We start from the raw sequence: 21,080 nt of genomic DNA, 5'->3' as shown, positions 1-21,080 counted from the left end.
AAGTATTAATGTCTTACCATAAAAAGTAGATTTATATTTATAAAATAACTCATTAAACAATCGTTTAAATAAAGTTCAACTAAAAATGTATTGTGATTTACTAGAAAAAGTGCATCAGATGATAAATTTTAAATATGATAACGTAATTTTATTTTTAATTTATATTCTTTATTAAATAATATTTATGAGAAAAGTTAAATATTAAATATATATAAAAACTTTATTTGTTAGAAATATAATTTAATTATGCAAAATATTAAATAATAATGTTTTAATTATTTATTAAATGTTATTGTTATTAAACAAAAAAACAGTGTAAACAAAATATTTTTTTTATCAAATTTTGTAAAATTGAATGTTGTTTTAATTAATATATTAAATATATTAATTGAAAAAAAAAATGATTTTTGAAATCAAAATATTTTATTCTGTCTCGATATTCTTTGAAAAAAAAATGTTTGTAATTCTGTTTTTTTAAATAATAAATGATATTATGGTTTAATATATATTATTTGTTAATTTATTCAAAAATTAATTATTATTTTCAAAGTTATAATTAATTCATTTTTGATGTATTTTTGTAGTCTGAGATAAAAAATGTCATTTGTATCATTTTAAAAATTATATTATATAATATAAGATTAAAGTTTAACTTTATAATTTTATTATATCATTTCACTAAAAATTTAAATGCGTAAGAATAGTTAAATATTTTTATGTCATAAAATAATTATTACTAAATAAATGTATAATCTACTATTTTAAAGAAAAATTTTGTTCAATTTGTGCTTTGAATAATTTACAAATTATAATTTGCTATTAAATTTATTTTATAAAAAATTTTCACGTAAAGTTACAGTGCTTTTTATTTATATTTAACAAATTTAAATATCTAATCTAACTTTTTATTAGTATAATAAAATATCTTCACATTGTAAAAAAGTACTTTAAAAATATTTCAATCAAGAATTTAAAAAGTGTAATTTTTATCAATGTATTTGAAAATTATATACATGAAAAAAATAATATTTTCTGTCGTTATATATAATAATAATTGCAAAATCATCTTATATCAACTTTTAAAAGTATAATTATATTGTAAAAAATTAATTTTTTATTATTAAAGTATGATTTTGAAAAAAAAAAAATATTACTTGTTAATTTAAATATTCATAGAATATTTTTTTACATAACTTATTTATTCTATTAATTATGATAATTTATAAAAAAAATTATAGGTGGGAGAAATAGTGTTAAAACTAATTAATTCAACATAAAGCTTACAAAAATTTATTAACAGCATAATTTTTAAATTTAACAAAGTTACAATTTTAAGACAAAAATTGTCTAAAAATTTTATATATTAGTTTTTAAAAATACGACTGTATTGAGATGGTGAACTCCAGGGATTATTATTTGATCTTGTTCTTGAAAACATACTTGTAGGTTCAGGAAATGATGATTCTGGATAATTTAAATTTTGATGGCTTCTAGCTGGTGCAGTACATGCACAAAGACATTGCCCATTTAATAAAAGACCTTGAGTGATAACAGATCCTGGAACAATTTTATGGGTATTAGAAACAGGAGGTGAATACAATGGTGAATCTGATGATACTGGTTCCATTCCACGTTGAGGATAACCTAAAAATTAAACTAGTCATTTGTTTTTTTTAATAATTTTTGTCCTTTTTTAGAGAGAAAGATGATGAAGATTCAGTTCACGTTGGGGACTTAACTCAGTGGTAGAGTGCTCGCTTTGCATGCGAGAAGTCGCGAGTTCAATCCTCGCAGTCTCCATTAGTTTTTTTCTTCAAAATGATATTTTTTAAATTAAAAAAAAATTAAAATATTTTAAACTTGAAATTTAATATCAAAAGGAAGGCTTTCGCTGGGGACTTAACTCAGTGGTAGAGTGCTCGCTTTGCATGCGAGAAGTCGCGAGTTCAATCCTCGCAGTCTCCATAAATTTTTTTGAATATCATTTAAAAGATTAACCTACTGTTATAAGAACGATCTTGAAAACGTTGTGTACTAAATCCTAATTGTTTTTCATTTAAAATTTTGTATAAAGTTGTCATATCTGTTTTTCTAACACATTCTAATAAGTTGTTTTGTAATCTATTTTCAAATTCCTCTCTTGCATTACATAAACATGCTCTCATTCTTGAAACATCTGATGATTTACATTGTGTTTGTAAACGAATACTAAAATATGATGTTGAAATTTTTTTATAATTATTAATAATACAAAACTAACGTTCTGATGCATGCTCTTAAAACAGCTTCCCTATTATGTATTAATTGTTGATAAAATCCATCATGCGATAGTGTATTTTTGTAGCATGTGACTTCATTTGTTGTTAGTAAACATGATGTGGAGGCATTATTCCTATAATGAAATAATCAAATTAGATAAAAAAGTAAAATAATTTTTAATAGTCATACATTAAAGGGTTTGAAGTATCTATAATTCTATTGATACCACCACCAAATACTCGAACAGGAAATTCTTTAATTAAGCATGAACTGTATGATTCCATAGCAAGTCTTGAATAAACATTATCATCTAGTCCCCATAATCTATCAGCAAACTCAGTTGAAAATATAACACGAGCATATATTGCATCTTCATCATTTACAAATTCTTCTACCTGTGAATGTGGCCGTAATAAATCTAAAATAGGATTAGAAGTAAAACATTGTTCCATTTGAAAACGGTATTTGTCTGAGACATCCGTAAAATATTCATCTACATTATTGTCACCAGTATAAATTGATCTAACAGCTTTTAATGATTTTCCATAACAATCTTCGAATATGGCTCTTTCTTGTAAGCAACTTTAAAATAATTTAATATTTGTACTATTACTTACTTTAATTTTTTAATACACTTCTTAAATGTTTTAGTTTTTATTTCAATAATTTGTCTTTCTAAATCTTGTATTTCAAAACCACATTTTTGTATATTACTAGAACATGGTGTTTCAACAATCCCTTTAACTGATACCATAAAAATATAAGTTAAAAAAATTATTACTTTAATTATTAGATAGAACATATTTTTGAAAGCAAAATATAAATATAGATTAAATTTATTTTATTAAAGGTCTATTTCTAAGGTAAAAATGACCTCCTTCAATTGATGATATGATGTAAGATTTTGTCTTTTGTAAAGTGATAATATTATAAGATATATATATATATATGAGTAATGGGATAAAGATTACCTTGATTAAATAAATTTATTTCTTTTATGTTTATAAAATATGAATACAAAAGAGTGGCACTTCATGATTTGAGAATATGTGTATTATAATTTGTCAAAAAAGATTACTATCATAATTGAAAATTATTTTATTTATGAATATTCTTTCAAGTGGTTTTATATATTATTATATGTTTAACTTGATTTTCTTTTAATATCATTATTATTATAAAATCATCTTATAAATTTAAAAATTAAACGATAAATGTAAAATATTTTATAGCCAAAAAATATACAATATTTTAATATTAAAAGGTTTATTTGTACTTTATGATAAAAAACTTTATAAACAATATATAAATATTATTAATACTTATAATAATATTATATTATTAGATAATAATTAAATAAAAACAATTTTATTTTATTATTATATTGAAAAATTATGAAAAATAGTTTTAATTAAAGTGACGATAAAAACTTTATACTAATAATATGCTAACTATATAAAATATACAAAAAAGTAACAAATTCATCAATTTTTAATTTTATAAATTTACAATAGTTTATCAATATATACCTTTAATAGACTTATTATTATTATACATTAATCAGCTTTCAATTAATAATACACATTTTTCTTTCTTTCATCAATCTTTTATCAAATATTTTACTACTTTTTAAAATGCGCAAAGATGAATTCTTCAAAATATATGGTAACGGTACCGCACAACATTATTATCTTCTTATTTAGGTTACAAAGTAGAAGAAGAAACTTATTACTATAAGTCTTGAATATTCAGTTTATATATATAATGCTATTATTTTGTCATATCAATTTATTTTTATTTCTCCTTTAAACAATTTTATATTATACAAAATAGTTTTTATTCTAAAATAAATATAAAAAAAATTTATTAATAAAATTTTTCTTTATTTATTTAAAAATACTTTTTACAAACTTTAAATAGATAAAGCAAATAATTACTTTAATTTTCCGCTAAAATATATGAATATTTTTTTGTTTATCTCAATAAAATCTGACCCAGAAAAAACACTAAATTCGTGTTAAACGTGAGATCAATTAAATTTTTATGTAACATAAAATAGATATTGTCTTATTTTAAAAAAATTTTTCAAGTTTTCAAATTGTTTTTTTTTTGACAACAATAAGACTGGAATTATTCATCAATTTTTCATGTAAAATTTCTTTAGTTTTATTATAAATTAATAAGGATTTCTACACTTCATGTTTTGTTAAATATTTAAAAAAATTAACTTTTAATTAAATTTAACAATTGTACTTAAAAAGATAGTTACAATAATCTGAGTAAAATGCTCACTACTAATAAGTTTAACATTTTATTTTTGTATTAAAAGTTAATTAAAAAAGAATTTTAACAAATATTTTAATGCAAAATTATGGAAAAAATAACTTTAATTAATATACTTTTTTTATATATTTATAAGAAATTGAGTTAAAATTACAAGTTTAATTTTATAATCTTTTTTATAATTATTAATGTCATTTTGTCCTTTTTTTGATAAACATAAAAGCTAAGAAATTGTTTGCATTTTTTCATTCACAATTATGTTGTTGTTATTATTATTATTTTATAGAATGTTTACTTCTTTTAATTTTCTATAATTTAATTATTTTGTAAAAGTTTTTATTTGACAATAAAATTTCTACTTCACTTATTTTAATTTGAAGGTAAAATGTATAATTTTTCATTGATAAATTAATAAAAAATAACTTCTTTTTTTTTAAAAATTATGAAATGTAACAAAAAATAATTTTCAAAGATTGATAAATTAATAATACAAATAACAAAATAAGAAAAAACAAACCCTATAGCGATTAATATTTCGACACATTTAAACCTAAAATATTTCCCCAATTCCACATATTTTTTCGTGACAAGAACAATTTCTTTGTTTCCTCTTTTGCCTTTTAAAATCCCAACATTATAAAATAATTAATTATTTTTTATTTAAGCGTTTTTAATTGGTAAAAGATAATTATTATTATTGAAAGAAGAATTTTATTTATTGTTTGATTTAATGTCAGGACAGATTAATGAGATTGTTGCAGCAGTTAAAGCTATTCATGATGTTTCAACACCAAATGACAAGCGAATCGAATATACAAAAGTACGTATCATCTTTTTTATAATTTTAGTTAATTTTTTTTTTTAGGCTATAGAAAATCTTAAAGATAATGATCCATATACACTTATACCATTGGCATTTCAATTAGTAAATTTTGAAGATATTGTTGTTCAACATGTTGGTTGGAATATTTTAGATCATCTAATTAGATATACATGGGTTCGAATGCCATTAGAATTATTAATTCAAATGAGAGATGGTGTTTTGAAACATATGCTTCAGAGACAATTTACATTAGATAGTCAAGATTCATCTATAAAAACTGCTTTAGTAAGATCTTTAGTTTTAATGATTGAACAAGAATGGCCTCAAAATTGGCCTGATTTAATAGATAATTTTAAAAATGTTATTTGTGAGGAAAATGCTACAGCTTCACAATGTTATATGATTTTTCTAGTTCTCAAAAGGCTTATTGAAGATGTTGTGACATTGTCAAATATAGAAAATACTACAAGGAGAAAAGATTTATATAATTCTTTGGTAGTTTCAATTAACGACATTATTTCAATAACATTATTTCGCATTCATAAATGTATCTCTACTAATTTAAATGAAAATGTTCTTCTAGTAAAAAGTGCTTTGGAATTAATATCAGAAACAATGGTATGGGTACCAATAAAATCTGTTAATGAAAAATTAACTGAAACTATTGAAGTATGTTGTTTATTGTTATCTTGTAGTTCAGCTAATGTTCACAAAGAAGCAGCTGAATGTTTATATAAATTAGTGTGCAAAAAAAGAAGTAAGACCGATGAAACTTTTATTATTCATGAATTGTTAAAAAAAACTCCTGTTCAAGCTATACTTACGGCTGCAAATGAAGCTGCAATTGTTGGTGCTGCATCTCCAGAATATTACAAATTTTTAAAAGTTCTTACTGATTTATTATGTGAACTTGGTTTAAGGATTACTGAAACATGGAAAACTCTTGGTGATGTTGATTTAGATACATTTCCAACTTACTTAACAGCTTTATTTGCTTTGTTTAACCATCCATCACTTATTATTCGTGGAGATATTTCAGCTGTTATTATTAGTATGGTATTAAATCCTGATATTGCAAATCTTCCACAATTTAAACAATTAATGGAAATAAATTTAACAAATTTTGTTAAATATATGAAAAAAGTTGGTTCAATTTCAAAAAATGATAATGATACAACAAGTCATTACTGTAGAATGGATTATGATAATGAAATGGATTTTACAAGAGATTTTGTTCAATTACGAGCTAGATGTTGTAGGATTGTCCAAACAACAATTGCTGATTATAAGGATAAATATTTTAATATCATGGCTGATTGGCTTCAAAATCGTTGTTTAACAGTACCACAAGATATTACAAACGCTGAATGGGAATGTTTCCAAAAATACATTAAAACAGTTGTAAATTCTGCCTATGAAAAAGAAATTGTAGATTCAACAACAGAAGATTCATTAACATTTATTTTTGATTCTGTTTTTAGACAACTATGTACAATTAATGATTTAAAATTGGCTAATGAGATAATGTCTATATGTAGTCCATTATTTAATATTCTTCGTTCTCATCCTGATAGAATAGTTCCAATTTTAAATCAATGTAAATATTTTCTTTTTCTAGAAAATAATGAATTGTATGAAGTTAAGGTTATCAAGCGTCATATAATGATAATTATGTGTCGTTTAGTAACAATGTTATCAGATGTCATTCAACCATATGCAGATAATGTTTATCAAGTTTGCTGTGAAGCATTCTCTCATGTTACAATAATGCAACGTGGATCTTTAGTTCAAGTTCTTTCTGCCTTATCTAATTTATGTCTTGATTCTAACGTAAAGAGTAACTTTTTGTATAATGCTTTAAAAATGAATATAGAATATATTGGAGGTGATGATTTTCAGGAAATCATAAAATCTCCTGCTAACTTTTTTCAGTATGTTGGTTTTAATGTAGAACCAATAAAAGATAACAATTTAAATTCATCAATATTCATTAAAAATCGAGTAACATTAAAATCTAACTTATATACAATTGAAGGTGCTTTACAACAAGTTACTGTTCCTGAAAACGTTGAAAATCCATTATATCAAATATTGTTACCACTTTTACCTAAATTATTTAGATTTGGTTGCATACTTAATGAGATGTATGATCCTAAATATGCAAGTCTTATTCATCCTTCTTATGGAGAAGAATTATTGCAAATTTCTAAAGATGATAGACGTGTACTGTTAACACAAATAACTGAAACAGATTTTACCAATCAAAGTTCACCTAACACATATAGCCCATTAGAACATGCTCAATTATTTATTTCTGACTTACATGATTGCGTTCAAAGTATCTTAGGAAGTTGCGGATCTCGATTATATTTAAATTTTTATGAAATTCCACTTTGTAATGAAATGTTAAAAAGTTTAGTAACTAATGTCACTTATACTCCTTACAATCGTCTAAGATTTTGGATTAAACGTACATGGAGTCCACTTCTTTCAAAATGTCCACTGTCTAAATTACCTGTAATTGGTCCTATGTTATTTGGTATTGTTGAACATTTAACAAAATCATTAGATAAATTATGGAGAGATATTGAAAATTTCGACACTTCTGATGATCAATCAGAAGATGAAGTTTTAATGGAACATATAACATGTACTCTTACTAGAGAAACAGTTTCAATGTATAGGTTATTATTTTTGACTGATTCTATTGCTCCAAATGGAAAAAGTGGTGATGAGTCAAAGAAGATGACAAAAGAATTATTAAATGAAAAAGGTTCAATTATTTTAAAGGAGCAATCATTTTTAAATAATTTTATACCAAATTTGATGAGAATATTAACTTGTAAAGATACGCAATCAGCTATAAGATCATTATCCATATGTAGAATTGTAGTTGATACCATTAAAGATATCAGTACAGAACAAATAGCAAAATATCTTTTAACGCAAGCATTGTTAACAATTCAAATACATGGTTCTGATGAAGTTGCTGTTGGACCTATATTATTATATATATATACAATATATTCCACTTTTCGTCCAAAATATCCAGATTTATATAAAATACTTGCTGAAGTACCAGAAGCTACAGAAGAAAATTTAAGCTCATTTGATACAAGAGTTATGAATATTATTCGAACCAATGAACAAATAGTTGAAAAAACAAAAAGAGATATTGTAAGAAAAGTTTTGAAGCCAATAATTGCTATGAATATTGGCCAACAACATAAAAGACCTGCTCATTTAAAACAATTACCAAAAATAGAAAAATTGGAAAAATTTAAAGCTGAAGCTGACTACAGTGGAATCTCTGTACTTTTTTCCCCATAATTTACTAAAGATAAAAATTAACAAAAAGAAAATAAGATATTCCTAATCTTTTGATGACATATTAATTATTATATTTTATTGTTAAGTATATACGTGGTATTAATATTTAAATATTAATATGATAAATATTCCCCAGTGTTTATAAAATATGAGAAAATAAAACATTTTTTTAAAAAAAAATTTCTATTTATTTTTATTATAATAATTTTAAATCACAAATTAATCTACCATACAATTTTTGAAATGTTGATGATTCTTCAACTATGGGAAATATTCTTAAAGGATATTCAATATTATTGTCATTTAGTAAACTGTTATAGTAATTATAACATTCATTCATAATACATCCTATCTCAGTGATGTCATCTGTAAATGAAATACTAATACTTGGTATATCTTTGTTTTCTATTATATCAATAAATGATTTAATTAATAACAGACATTCGTTAGTATTTTCCTAGAAAAAAAAAATTAATATAATAAATGTATGTTTTTTGAAGCAGAAAATATTAAATAATATATTTTAAAATTGTATACATGTTTTATAAATAAATTAAATTTTTTTTATATTGAAATATAAAAACATACCCTTAAATCGTCAAAGTTTTCTGTTAACATAAATTCTAATTTTGATATTATTATATCTTTCCATTCTGGAAAATTATCACATGTAACCATAACTTTAGGACATCTTTTAATACAAATTATTTGTTCATGAAAATTATTTAGTATACTGATTATCTCAATAATTGCTTTATTTTGATTTAAAAATTTATTCAAAATATTATGAATATTTTCAATGGTTTCATTTTTTCCTTTGTTATTCATGACAGCAACAACAATAAATAAAAGAAAAAATACTATTTTTAAATGAAATACATTTTGAAAAGAAGTTTTTTTGAATAATGTTCGTTCCCGTGATAACAAATTTATGTTATATTAATAACTTTTTAATACAGTATCACATAAGATATTAACAAATATTGTTAAATAATTTAATAATAAAAAAAAAGGTAATCTAAAGAGTATTTTTATTTCATATATCAATAAAAAAATAAATGAAAAATAGACAACGCCAATGAAAACATTCAATTTTCAGTATTGTATAACCCCACACATTTAAAAGAGCCCCAATAAACAATATATATAAATTTTTTTTTTTAATTTTCAAGCATCAAAAGTTAAAGAGATCACAACATATTTTTATGTATATATATTTTTCACATATATCCCACACAAAGCTACAAGTTCGCATATTTCCTTTTCCATTACAACATTGTTCATTATAACATATTAAAAAACATTTAAATTATTTTTTTTTTTTCGATGGCTATTTTTTTTTAGTTTTAGAAAGTAAATTTTAAAGTAAGATAAAAAGTTGTAATCATTGATAATAGGGTAATTAAAGGGACATGAAGTACTGCATGAATAATTATGATTCATGATAAAAAAAAAAACAATAAACAAAGTACAAAGTTTGATCATCATTCCATAAAATAGTATTAAATTTAATGTTATATTATAAGAATCACATATTTTCATTGTTGCCACATATTACTCCTGCATCCATAAATGTCGGTAAAATTAAATAGATTTTGATAAACAGTTAAAGTTGATATCATTTTTGGGTAATATTTTTTTAGTTGTATTAATCAATTCAAAGGTAAACCAATTTTTTTTTCATATATGGTATAAATTTATATAATCAAAAAGTTTTTTTTAAAAAAAACTAGAAGGTTTCGAAAAGTTTTATTTTTTTTTTGGTTGTTTTTTAATCAAGTTATATTTTTTATTGTGTAGGATTGATTTCAAAATTTGGATTAGTTATTTCTATATCACCAGTTGGTGCTAAACCAGGACATTCATAAACAGAATAGTTATTATCTCCATCAACTTCTTCATCACTATTTTGTTCATCATAATCTACTCCTGGTATAACTTCACCAACAACGTCATCTCCATAGATAATCTTTTGTTTAGCCTGTTGATAATGTTGAAGTTGTGCTTTGTAGGCAAGTGTATCATCTCCTGTTTCTAATGAATGACCGTTCATATATTTTTTTGACTTTTTATCACGTCCTGGTCCAGTTGGTGAATAGTGAGTAAAGTCAGAAAAATCTGGATCTTGATTACGGTATATGTTACGATAATAATACCCTCCAGTTAATGTACCAAGAATGACACCAACAATTAACATTGACATGATAACTTAAATAAAGTATTAAATATTTTATAAATAATAGATAAAAACTTACTTCCCATAAAAATATTACCATTTGAAAAAACTCCAGCAATTGAAGAGGATTTATCTGAAGATGAAACCATAAAGTCAAACTTTTGTACATTCTTTTGTCCTTTAGAAATAGTTGGTTCAACATATTCAACAAATTCTGATTGTCCTTTTTTTACAGGTTTTACTAATAATTCTTTTTCTTTTTCATTTGATTTAGTTATAGATGGTTGAAAAACTTCTTCTTCTGACTTCTCTTCTGATTTAGAATGAATGTTATTTTGTTCCTGGTTTATAAATTTTTCAATTTCACCATTATCTTTTTGATGTGGTACATTAGCTTTGATGTTAACAAATTCTTTTTCATTCTCTAATTCTTTTATTAATTCTTGAATACGAGCAGCTTTTTGAGGAGTCATAGGTTCGTATGGTGGATAGTACTGTAAATATTCATCTTCAGGTAATTGTTGTTGAAATGATTGTTGATTATCATTATTACCATCAACTGTAATATCATAATACGAATCAGGTTCTACAATTTGTTGCTGTTCATTGGGCTCTAAAAATGTTTCTTCATACGGATTTTGTTCTTTTACATATCTATTGTCTAATCCATATTTTGAGCCTAGACATAAAATAAAAACATGTGATTATTATATTTATTTAAAAGCTGTTATTATAAATATTAAAAAAAAAAATTTAATTTACATAAATATTAATAAAGTAAAAAAAAAGTATGGAAATATAAAACATACCTAAATGCAAATAAGCACTAGATCCATTAAAAAAAGATATAAAATATAAAATTATAAAAAATATTGGTGAGCGCCGTTGCATCCCGAGCGCTTACAAATATGTATGTATTTTTTTTTGTTGATATTTTTGTGCTTTCAGCAACTCTCTGAAAAAAAAAAATATATGATTCTATTATGATATGTTATAAACAAAATTTAGACAATATTATGTATCATTTTCAAAAATGAATATAATATAATGACAGTTTAGTAAGAGAAAAATATAGTTAGAAGGGATGAATATATATATGGCATATTTTAGACTATATAGATAAAAAAAAAACATTTAAAGTGCCGTACACGTCATAGAAAAATGAGGTGCTTGGTTGTTTTATATTATGCGTAAACATTTATTCACAGAAACAGATATTTGTTTAATTTTAAAGATATAAAAGGATATAAAGAAAAATTAGAGAAAAAAAAAAAAAAGATTCATATGGAATTTTGGTTGTTTTAAATTAAAATATATGAAGAGCTAGTTATATAGAAAAAGATGTAATATAGTTTTATATATTCTTTAAATTTTTATATAACAGTTAGTTTGGCACTTATTTAGAATAAGAATACATATATATATGTATGTATTTTATCTTATTGCCATTATTATCATAATGTTTTAAAAATTTAAGTATTGAAATATATCTATATTTTTATATATATATAGAATAAAAATGTAGATAACATATTTGTCAGAATATATTAAAAAAAGAATTTTTAAGGCTGTCTATAATATAATATATTAATCATAAAAAAAAAGTTTTATCACCTTTTTCACTTGCTATTTGAGTAAAATGTTAGAAAAATTTTTAATATAAATACTTGTAAAACAAAATATAATATAACTTCGGAGTAGAATTACTTTTTATATAGAAAGACTTAATTAGATATACTACAAATAATATATTTTCTCGTATGTAATATTTTTAAATGGTATTAATTAAAATTATTGAAAAAATTAATTATTTTAAATTGAATAAAAATTATATGTTATATAAGAAAATATAATCATTAGCTTAAATATTTTATGTAGTTTTCCTTTTCTTATTATTTATAAAAATGAAAAATCTGTATGACAAAATTTTGTCTTTTTATCAGTTTTAATATAAACATTTGAAACTCTCTTATCATATAAAAAGAGAGCGATGAAATACAATTTTAAATGAAAAAATATAAATACGTCATTCATTTTTAACAAATAATTAAAGAATAGTTTTTGTGAATTAAATTAACTTTGACATTATAAGAAACTATAATTTTTACAAATATTGTTGCATGCCAAAAAATATTTATAAAATAAAATCTTATTTATATTGGAAATAATAAAAAAAAAAAAACATTTAAATAAGGTGGTATGTAAAGAAATGATAAATAGATGTTTAATGGTAAGAGGAAGAAAAAAAAATTCTTTTCTGGCATTATAATTAAGTCGGTTTTAAATTATATTTACAATATTAAGATAAAATAAAATAATTACCAATAAAATTAATTAAAAAGTAATACATCAAATATTTAAACTAATATATTTTTGTAAACATTTAAACAAGCTTTATTTAAAAATATTTCATTATTATTATTAAATTTTAAAATTAAAATACTAAGAACAAACTATGTTGTATATTTAAAATTGATATAAAAATAATTATTTAGGAATTTTATCTAAGATACTCGTTAATTATTAATAATATTTTTCATAAAAATAAAATATAGAAAATAAAAATTAAAAATGATGTACAAAATAATTTTTGTGAAAAATTATAATCTTTAATCTTACTCTCATTATTTCACAACATCAAAAGTCCCGGTTTAAGGAAATATTCGGATTGAACAAATATAATAGACATTAAAAAGATAAGATATAAAAATATTTTTAAAATATTATGAGCATTCTTAAATGTCATGTAAAAAGTATTAAATGTTTGATAAAATAAATAGTTAAACATGATACATAAAAAAGAAGATTGTTAAAATGGAAAGTCTTAGAATAAAATTAACTTTTTCTTCCTTAAAACTAATTTTAGTTCGTTTCTTATTTACGCATAATACAAAGTAGTTTTTTTTACATACAATCAGAAACTATATAAAAAGTAGTTTTTTTTTTTAATTTTATTTTATATTAATGAAGCAATAAAAAAAAATGACAAAATATATACAAATGTTAAGAAAATTGTAATGCTTCTTTGTTATATTGATTATGATGTATATATCTAATATTGTGAAGATAATAATTAGTTAAAAATGTTAACATACTGTATCTTAATTTTTTTTATTTAACTCAAACATAAAAACTTTTTCATGATAAATGTCATTTTCAATTTACTAATAATAATCCTTTCTATGTTATTAAATGAAGAAGAGTTAGTAGTAAAGAATAATGTGTAAAAAAAAAATAATATTTTTTTTTCAGTATATTTATTTTTGAATGTAATTATTTTTATTAAAAATAAAAATTAGTTTTAAATTTTATTTTTATATATAAACATATACAATTATAAGTAATTTTTTATAATAAATAATTTAAATTTTTTTTATATTAAAATCACATTCTTTCCGGCAATGTAACTAATTTTGTTTTTTCAACCATACATCAAATACCTGAGAAAAATTTATTTTTTAAAATGTATTCAACTTCATGGTATGTATTATTTTTCAATTCTGGTAAAAATAAATATAGAATAATAGATATTAAAGTTGAAGGAATTGTGGACAGGACAATAAAAGTGTAGAATTTTAAATAAGTGTTAAGAATAGGGTATAGATAAGTACAAATTCCAGTCGTTATCAATATGCATCCAATTGAAAAAGCTTGTGAAAAATTACGCATTTCTGGTGGAATTAATTTAGACATCAAAAACCAAGCTGGTCCACCTGCACCAATACCAATAAAGATTTTTGTCATAGAAAGTGATAATACTGTTAATAAAAAAAATTCTGTTACATTTCCAAGAAAAACAAAAAAATTGCTAATGGCAGTACCAATTAACCCATAAATTAATGCATTTCTTATACCAATTTTATTAATAATTAATGAACCAAAAATTGAAGAAATAAAAAGAAGAAATGAAAAAAAAATAGCTGTTATATCTAATAAAGATTTTTTTATATTTGGAAATGCAGTTATAATAATATTTGATGAGTATGAATCAATGATATCATCACCTGTAAATGTATATGATATTGATGCAAAAAAACCAATAATAAAACCTTTAACAGCACTTAATTTATTTTTATCATTTATTAATTGTGTATCTCTTTTTTCTTCACTTATTTTTCCTGTTAATAAATATTTATTTTCAATTAATTGAAAAGTTGATCCACGATAAAATAAAAAAGACTTCTCCAAGGCTAAAATATATAAAAGTACTATGAATTTTTTAATATAATATATGTTTTGTGTCTGTTTGTTATTATAAGAAAAAAAATATTAAAAGATTTAAAAAACTGATATAAAAAATTATTTTGCTTTCTTACATTTTAAATTATTAGATTTTTTCATGATAAACATTGGAGTATTTGGAGCAAAAACGATAAAAATTGAAAAAATGATTGTTGGAATTATTGCAGCAACTTGACAAATCAAATATTTATATTCATATTTTATAGGTAAAATATAATTTGATCCTATAATTAGCCCAATCATTGTAGATAAGGCCTGAGAAATTTGTTGGAATGTTGAAAGGAAAGTTGTCTCAGATTTGAAACTGATTTCATTGATAAATAGTGGAAGTAAAGAAAGAGAACATCCGGATTGAAGGCCGATAACAAATCTACCTATGACAAGAAATATTGGCAGATTTTTCCTGTCAAAATCTACAAATAATTTTTATTTATTAGTTTCAAATTTATTTCTAAATTAATATATATTTGACCTGATTGATGCTTATCTTTATGAAAAAGTTAAAACAGTATACCATATTAAATTTGACACTTACATATCCTTTCATTCAACATTTTATTTTATAAAGATAAATTTTTAAAACATCAAATAAAATATTAGTAATATTAACTTACATTGAAAGAAATTAATAAATATTGGAATTATTTGAATAAGACAACCAGTAAGTGCAGGAATAGTTGAATAAAAAAATGATAGACGTGTACCAAACTTAGAGATTAAAAATGGAACTAATATAAATCCTATTATAGAACCTGGATAAAAACTTGATACAATTAATCCCCACCATATAGACCATTCTTTATTATTATTATTTAAAGAATTCTTTATAAATAAATTATTAATTTTACCATATCCAGCTTCTTCTTTTATAACATCATATGCTGTATTAATATATGTTATCTATTAAAAATAAGTATATTTAATAATTATTTATTTCTTACTTGATAGGCAAATTGCCAATTTGCAAAAAAACTTATAAAAAATGTTATTAAAATTAAATGAATACTTGGTAAAGGCATATATACTTATTAAAAAAAAATTTTTTTTTAACTTTATTTATAAAGGTATAATTATGATAAGAAAAAATGATAAATATTATGTTAAACAGATTGTTTTTATGTAAATTGTTATTGTTAAATTTATGATTAATCAAATTTTTTTTTATTTTATCTAAAAAAGAGTAATCTTTTTTTTATCAAAAGTGGTACTTTTTTTTTATGTCTGAACATCGATTAAAATAGACATAAAAATGTGAAAATATTTTTTGTTACATGAAACAACTTTTATAAATCATTTTTGGTCTTATTAAGCAAAAGAAAACTTTAATTAAAGATGTAGTAAAATTAGATGTTAATCTTTTTTTTATTAAATCATTTCTAATAAAAGAAGTATAAAATACGAACAAGGAATATCTCGGTCATGAGATGATGAATCCTGTTCCTTATCATAGGGTCATATCACCAACCAATACACTTTTAATTAATTTAACTACCTCTACCTTCATTTTAAGGAGAGAGATATATTGTAACAACTGAAAATAAAATCCACAAATGTCATGTATTTTCTAATACACACCCATGATTAATGAGAAAAAGAAATGTCTTTAGAACCTCCTCTTCTTCAAGATATGAGGATAATTTTAAATATATATGACGTCTAAAACTCCAAGAAAGAGATAACAAAAATTATATTCTATTTGTTTTATTTAAATGAATAAAAATTTTACTATTATTTTATCCTTATAATAGTATTATATAAATATTATACTTTTTTTTTTTAACTTATATATAATTTTATCGTTATTATTATTTTATTAAAAATATACATTTATAAATATATATTTTATTTTCTATTAAGATAGTTCTTTAGATTATAGAACATTATATTTTTTGTTCTATTCTCATACTTTAATTTTTATGTACTCCTTTACCAAAACATCTAAGTTTGAAGGTATATCAAATAATTCATTAATTTTAACTGACAATATCAATACATTTTATCCTAAGGAGGATCAAGAAAATAAAGAAGAAGAATATTGTAAAGAAAAGAAAAATATTAATTGTTGGTTTCCAACAACTTTTCAAATACTTCAATTTATTTTTTCATTTAAAATTTGTTATCTTATTCTTTATTTTATTCAGTTACCACTTTGTATACCACTTTCAATTGCCATTTGGTGGGTTCGTAGATTGTGTTCAGAAAAAAAAGTTGTTGGAAGTAGTTGAATAAAAAATATTTTCAGAATGCAAATAGTTATTATTCATCCAGAACAATGGAATGGTGGTTCTGATAGGTGTACTATGGCTTTAATAAGACATTTTGCTAAAGCTGGACATCATGTTATTTGGTATACAACTATGATTGATGAGTATTGGAAAGATGAAGATTTTTCTGGTATTGGTATGTTTTTTTTTATGATAAAAAAAAAGTTTATATTAATAATATAATTTTTTTTTATTTATAGAGGTACGTAATCTTAAAATACCATGTCATCCAGGTGATTGGTGGTCACAGAATGCTGCTTTAGGTTTATACTCAATATTTGATAACATTAATCCAGATGTTGCTATAATTGATCATTCAGCATCATGTGTCCCTATCTTTAAATGGCGTTTTCCAAAATGTAAAATACTTTTTTATTGCCATTTCCCTCAACAACTTGTTACACCATCACGATTTTTTTTATATCGATGGTATTCAAGTCTTGTATCACTTCTTGAATCCCATCTTTTTGAAGCTGTTGATGTTGTAATGTTAAATTCTAATTTTACAGCAGCTAATTTTCATAGAGTTATGCCTAATATTAATAAAAATAAATTAAAAGTTGTTTACCCTCCATGTGATGTAGATGCTATTGCTGTACAAGGGAAACCAATTAGTAGAATATGTAGAGGAAAAAATGAAAGATATATCTTTCTTTCAATGAATCGTTTTTGGCCAGAGAAACGTTTAGATATTATTGTTGAAGCTGCTAATATACTTAAAAAAAGAGGATTTAATCCAATTATTCAAATTGCAGGTTCTGTTATGCCACATATACCAGAATCAAAAATATATTATGAAAATCTTTTAAGTATGAGTGAAAAATTAGATGTTAATGATATTGTTCAATATATTTGTAGTCCAACCGAAAGTGAAAAATTTGCTTTATATAGAAATTGTGATACAACATTATATACTCCACCAAATGAACATTTTGGTATTGTACCAATAGAAGCATTAGAACAAAGAAGACCAGTAATTGTTTGTGATAGTGGTGGACCATCAGAAACAGTTTTAGAAGGAATAACAGGAACAAAAATAAAAGAACCTACATCAGAATTGTTGGCTGAAGCTATGATAACACATATGTTAAAAGAATCATGGGAACATTTAGATATAGATGAAATGTATCAATATCAAAGAGAAAGATTTGAAAAAGATTTTTCAGCAAAAGGTTATGGTAGGAGGATTGATGAAACAATTCAAGAAATGATGATAGAAAATGAAAAACAATTAATTGAAATTAAGACACCTTCAAATAATAATGAAACAATAACATATTCTAAGAATTTAAACAAAACAAATATTCGACATAGAGGTTAATTTTTATATAGCTATGTTAATTATAATTTTTTATATTACTTTTTATTTTTATAATTTAATTTTAAAATAAATTTTTTTAACAAAAAAAAAAATTTTTATTTTCTTTTTATATTTGACATAGAAAAAAAAATGGTAAAATTATTGTCGGTGAACATAGTTATAATTTTGTTGAAATATCTCAGATAAACCAATTCTTTGAGGTGGAAAATCATCTGTAATTACCATATTAGTTAATAGTAATAAAAGAAGTAAAATAATTTGATACAAATTTTTTAACATTATAAAATTTTAATTTTTTTTTATTGTTAATATTTTTATATAATAAATTTTATTTATTTAAACATAAAAATAAGTAAATAAAAGTATTTTTAAAATGTGGAATGTGTTAAAAATAAAATGTTTAATTTTAAGATATTATATTAAGAGATTCTATAAATTAAAATATGATATTTATAAATCATTTTTAATTTTATTCCATAAAGACATTAATTTTTTTGGTGAATATCTTAAATATTGATAATGGAATACAACAAATTTATCCAAAATATGATGATCAAATCCTTCTTCATGATGATTTTGAATTCCTAAACAATTTGTTATAATTCCCATAAAAACATCATCTAAATGTACAAAAGGAAATTTACAAATATTCTTATGAATTAAAGAAGCTGCAGATCTATTTATAATAAATGAAGATCCCTAAATAAAATATTTATTTAATGTTTTATTATTTATTTTTTTTTATTGTAAATAATACCTGTATAAAAGGAGGATAACATTTGTTTGGATAATCTTCAGATGACACATACCAAGGAAGCCAATTAAAAAAGAGACGTGGATAACCACGTGAAACTTTACCTATCATAACAGGATAATCATATTTTTTTTTTGTTATCTATAAAAAAATAAAAATTATTTATTTTATAAAAAAAAAATATGATATACCTTATTTAAAGCTGTACCATTAACTATAGTATCATCATTAATAACTATAATTTCACTAACTTTACTATTTTTTAAAAAATAATCATAAATTCCCATCATTTTTCTAGTTAAATTTTTATATGAATCAACAAAATCTAATTGTAATATATCACCATACATTTCATTTTCAATAGATAAATCAAAATTACCATTATTACCACAGACAAAAATAACTGGCATATTATATTCATTATTTTTTTTCCATGTTTCTCTAATATAATTTCTATAATCAAAAGAAGATTGAGCACTTCTAATAACAATAACATTTTGTGAACTTTTATCAAAATTAGGATTTATTAAAGTTTGAAGAGGTTGATTTAAATAACAACTGGACATGTTATAATTTCTACTAGGAAAAAATCGTTTTATACATTGATTAAAATCTTCCCGATAAGGTTTTTGGACTGATAGTAAATCAGTTTCCGTATAACATAAAAGTCTAAATGGTAGTAATGATCTTTCTAGATAATTTGCTAACTATAAAAGTAGACAATGACATTAAAAATTTTAAAAAATAACTTACCATAAGATAAGGTAATATCCAAATAAATTGTAACACTAATAATTTAAATGAGATAGGTGAAGATAACAAAAAATTAAAAGATCTTTTAAAACAATTTATCTTTTGATATTCATTTACAATTGTTTCTTCCAATTTAATTTTTTCTTTTTTTTCATTATTTTCTGATTGTTGGGATCTTTTGTATGATTGAGTTAGTATCTTACAACTTTTAACATTATTATTATTCTTATTATATAAATTTCCTCCCATCAGAAAATCATTTACTGGATATTCTAAAGTATTTTTTTGAGAAATATTTATAGGTAAACTAAAACTTTTCACTAAGTAAATAACCTGTTGAGGCATTAAAAAAAAAAAATATATTTTTTTTTTGTTTGCCAAATTAATAATATTAATAATAATTATATAAATATTTATGTAAATAAATATAACAGTATAGAGAATATTGTTTCTCTATTATGTGTCTTGATGAAAAGTTAGAAAATTAAATTATTTTCATATGTTAAATGATATGGTTTACATTAACAAGAGAGGGGGGAGCATAAAACGGAGTGTGGTAGAGGACCTCGTTTATTATATATCTCATCTTCTATTTGATTTCTTAAATATTATAAAATTACATAAATTTGATTGTTAGATATATGTATGAATATTTATATAGACATACATACTATACTATCTTATTCTATCGTATAAATTTCCTCTTCATGATCTTAAAAAGTTGTTAATATAAATTAAATATTCCTTCGTACAATGTGTATAACAATAAAGAAGAATGGCGCATTTTTCACTAATAAATAATCACTTTAAATTTATATATTAAACTGAATTAAAGATTTTTATAATAAGATAAAAGGATTTTGTCTATAAAATTT

At 22.0% G+C, this 21,080-nt stretch overlaps 8 protein-coding genes across 8 annotated transcripts; 3 read left to right on the top strand and 5 right to left on the bottom strand.

The window, feature by feature from the left end:
* Positions 1–1,363: 1,363 nt before the first annotated feature.
* SRAE_2000392700 (Hypothetical protein) lies at positions 1,364–3,013 on the bottom strand (the record flags this gene model as incomplete). The annotated part of the gene is made up of 5 exons (XM_024642736.1): positions 1,364–1,644; positions 2,003–2,208; positions 2,261–2,392; positions 2,449–2,841; positions 2,877–3,013. 5 exons carry the CDS (start codon positions 3,011–3,013, stop codon positions 1,364–1,366), a joined length of 1,149 nt encoding a protein of 382 aa, XP_024508477.1.
* Positions 3,014–5,272: 2,259 nt separating this feature from the next.
* SRAE_2000392600 (Exportin-5) lies at positions 5,273–8,695 on the top strand (the record flags this gene model as incomplete). The annotated part of the gene is made up of 3 exons (XM_024642735.1): positions 5,273–5,362; positions 5,408–5,732; positions 5,778–8,695. The coding sequence occupies 3 exons, from the start codon at positions 5,273–5,275 to the stop codon at positions 8,693–8,695; spliced, it is 3,333 nt and encodes a 1,110-aa protein (XP_024508476.1).
* A 196-nt stretch (positions 8,696–8,891) lies between these two features.
* SRAE_2000392500 (Hypothetical protein) lies at positions 8,892–9,373 on the bottom strand (the record flags this gene model as incomplete). Its single annotated transcript, XM_024642734.1, has 2 exons — positions 8,892–9,152; positions 9,284–9,373. The coding sequence occupies 2 exons, from the start codon at positions 9,371–9,373 to the stop codon at positions 8,892–8,894; spliced, it is 351 nt and encodes a 116-aa protein (XP_024508475.1).
* Positions 9,374–10,484: 1,111 nt separating this feature from the next.
* Positions 10,485–11,762, bottom strand: SRAE_2000392400 (Neural proliferation differentiation and control protein 1; the record flags this gene model as incomplete). The annotated part of the gene is made up of 3 exons (XM_024642733.1): positions 10,485–10,903; positions 10,951–11,550; positions 11,681–11,762. The coding sequence occupies 3 exons, from the start codon at positions 11,760–11,762 to the stop codon at positions 10,485–10,487; spliced, it is 1,101 nt and encodes a 366-aa protein (XP_024508474.1).
* A 2,541-nt stretch (positions 11,763–14,303) lies between these two features.
* Positions 14,304–16,132, bottom strand: SRAE_2000392300 (General substrate transporter family and Major facilitator superfamily domain, general substrate transporter and Major facilitator superfamily domain-containing protein; the record flags this gene model as incomplete). Its single annotated transcript, XM_024642732.1, has 4 exons — positions 14,304–15,061; positions 15,188–15,526; positions 15,728–16,013; positions 16,055–16,132. The coding sequence occupies 4 exons, from the start codon at positions 16,130–16,132 to the stop codon at positions 14,304–14,306; spliced, it is 1,461 nt and encodes a 486-aa protein (XP_024508473.1).
* Positions 16,133–17,029: 897 nt separating this feature from the next.
* Positions 17,030–17,338, top strand: SRAE_2000392200 (Hypothetical protein; the record flags this gene model as incomplete). The annotated part of the gene is made up of 1 exon (XM_024642731.1): positions 17,030–17,338. One exon carries the CDS (start codon positions 17,030–17,032, stop codon positions 17,336–17,338), a length of 309 nt encoding a protein of 102 aa, XP_024508472.1.
* Positions 17,339–17,356: 18 nt separating this feature from the next.
* On the top strand, positions 17,357–18,698 carry SRAE_2000392100 (Alpha-1,3/1,6-mannosyltransferase ALG2; the record flags this gene model as incomplete). Its single annotated transcript, XM_024642729.1, has 2 exons — positions 17,357–17,513; positions 17,578–18,698. 2 exons carry the CDS (start codon positions 17,357–17,359, stop codon positions 18,696–18,698), a joined length of 1,278 nt encoding a protein of 425 aa, XP_024508471.1.
* A 450-nt stretch (positions 18,699–19,148) lies between these two features.
* On the bottom strand, positions 19,149–20,550 carry SRAE_2000392000 (Glycosyl transferase, family 31-containing protein; the record flags this gene model as incomplete). The annotated part of the gene is made up of 4 exons (XM_024642728.1): positions 19,149–19,397; positions 19,456–19,593; positions 19,644–20,159; positions 20,206–20,550. The coding sequence occupies 4 exons, from the start codon at positions 20,548–20,550 to the stop codon at positions 19,149–19,151; spliced, it is 1,248 nt and encodes a 415-aa protein (XP_024508470.1).
* Positions 20,551–21,080: the final 530 nt, after the last annotated feature.

This window comes from Strongyloides ratti (genome assembly GCF_001040885.1).
Source record: "Strongyloides ratti genome assembly S_ratti_ED321, chromosome : 2".
NCBI lineage: Eukaryota > Metazoa > Nematoda > Chromadorea > Rhabditida > Strongyloididae > Strongyloides > Strongyloides ratti.
The sequence above is the reverse complement of the archived record's forward strand: the minus strand, read 5'-3'. Positions and strand labels throughout refer to the sequence as shown.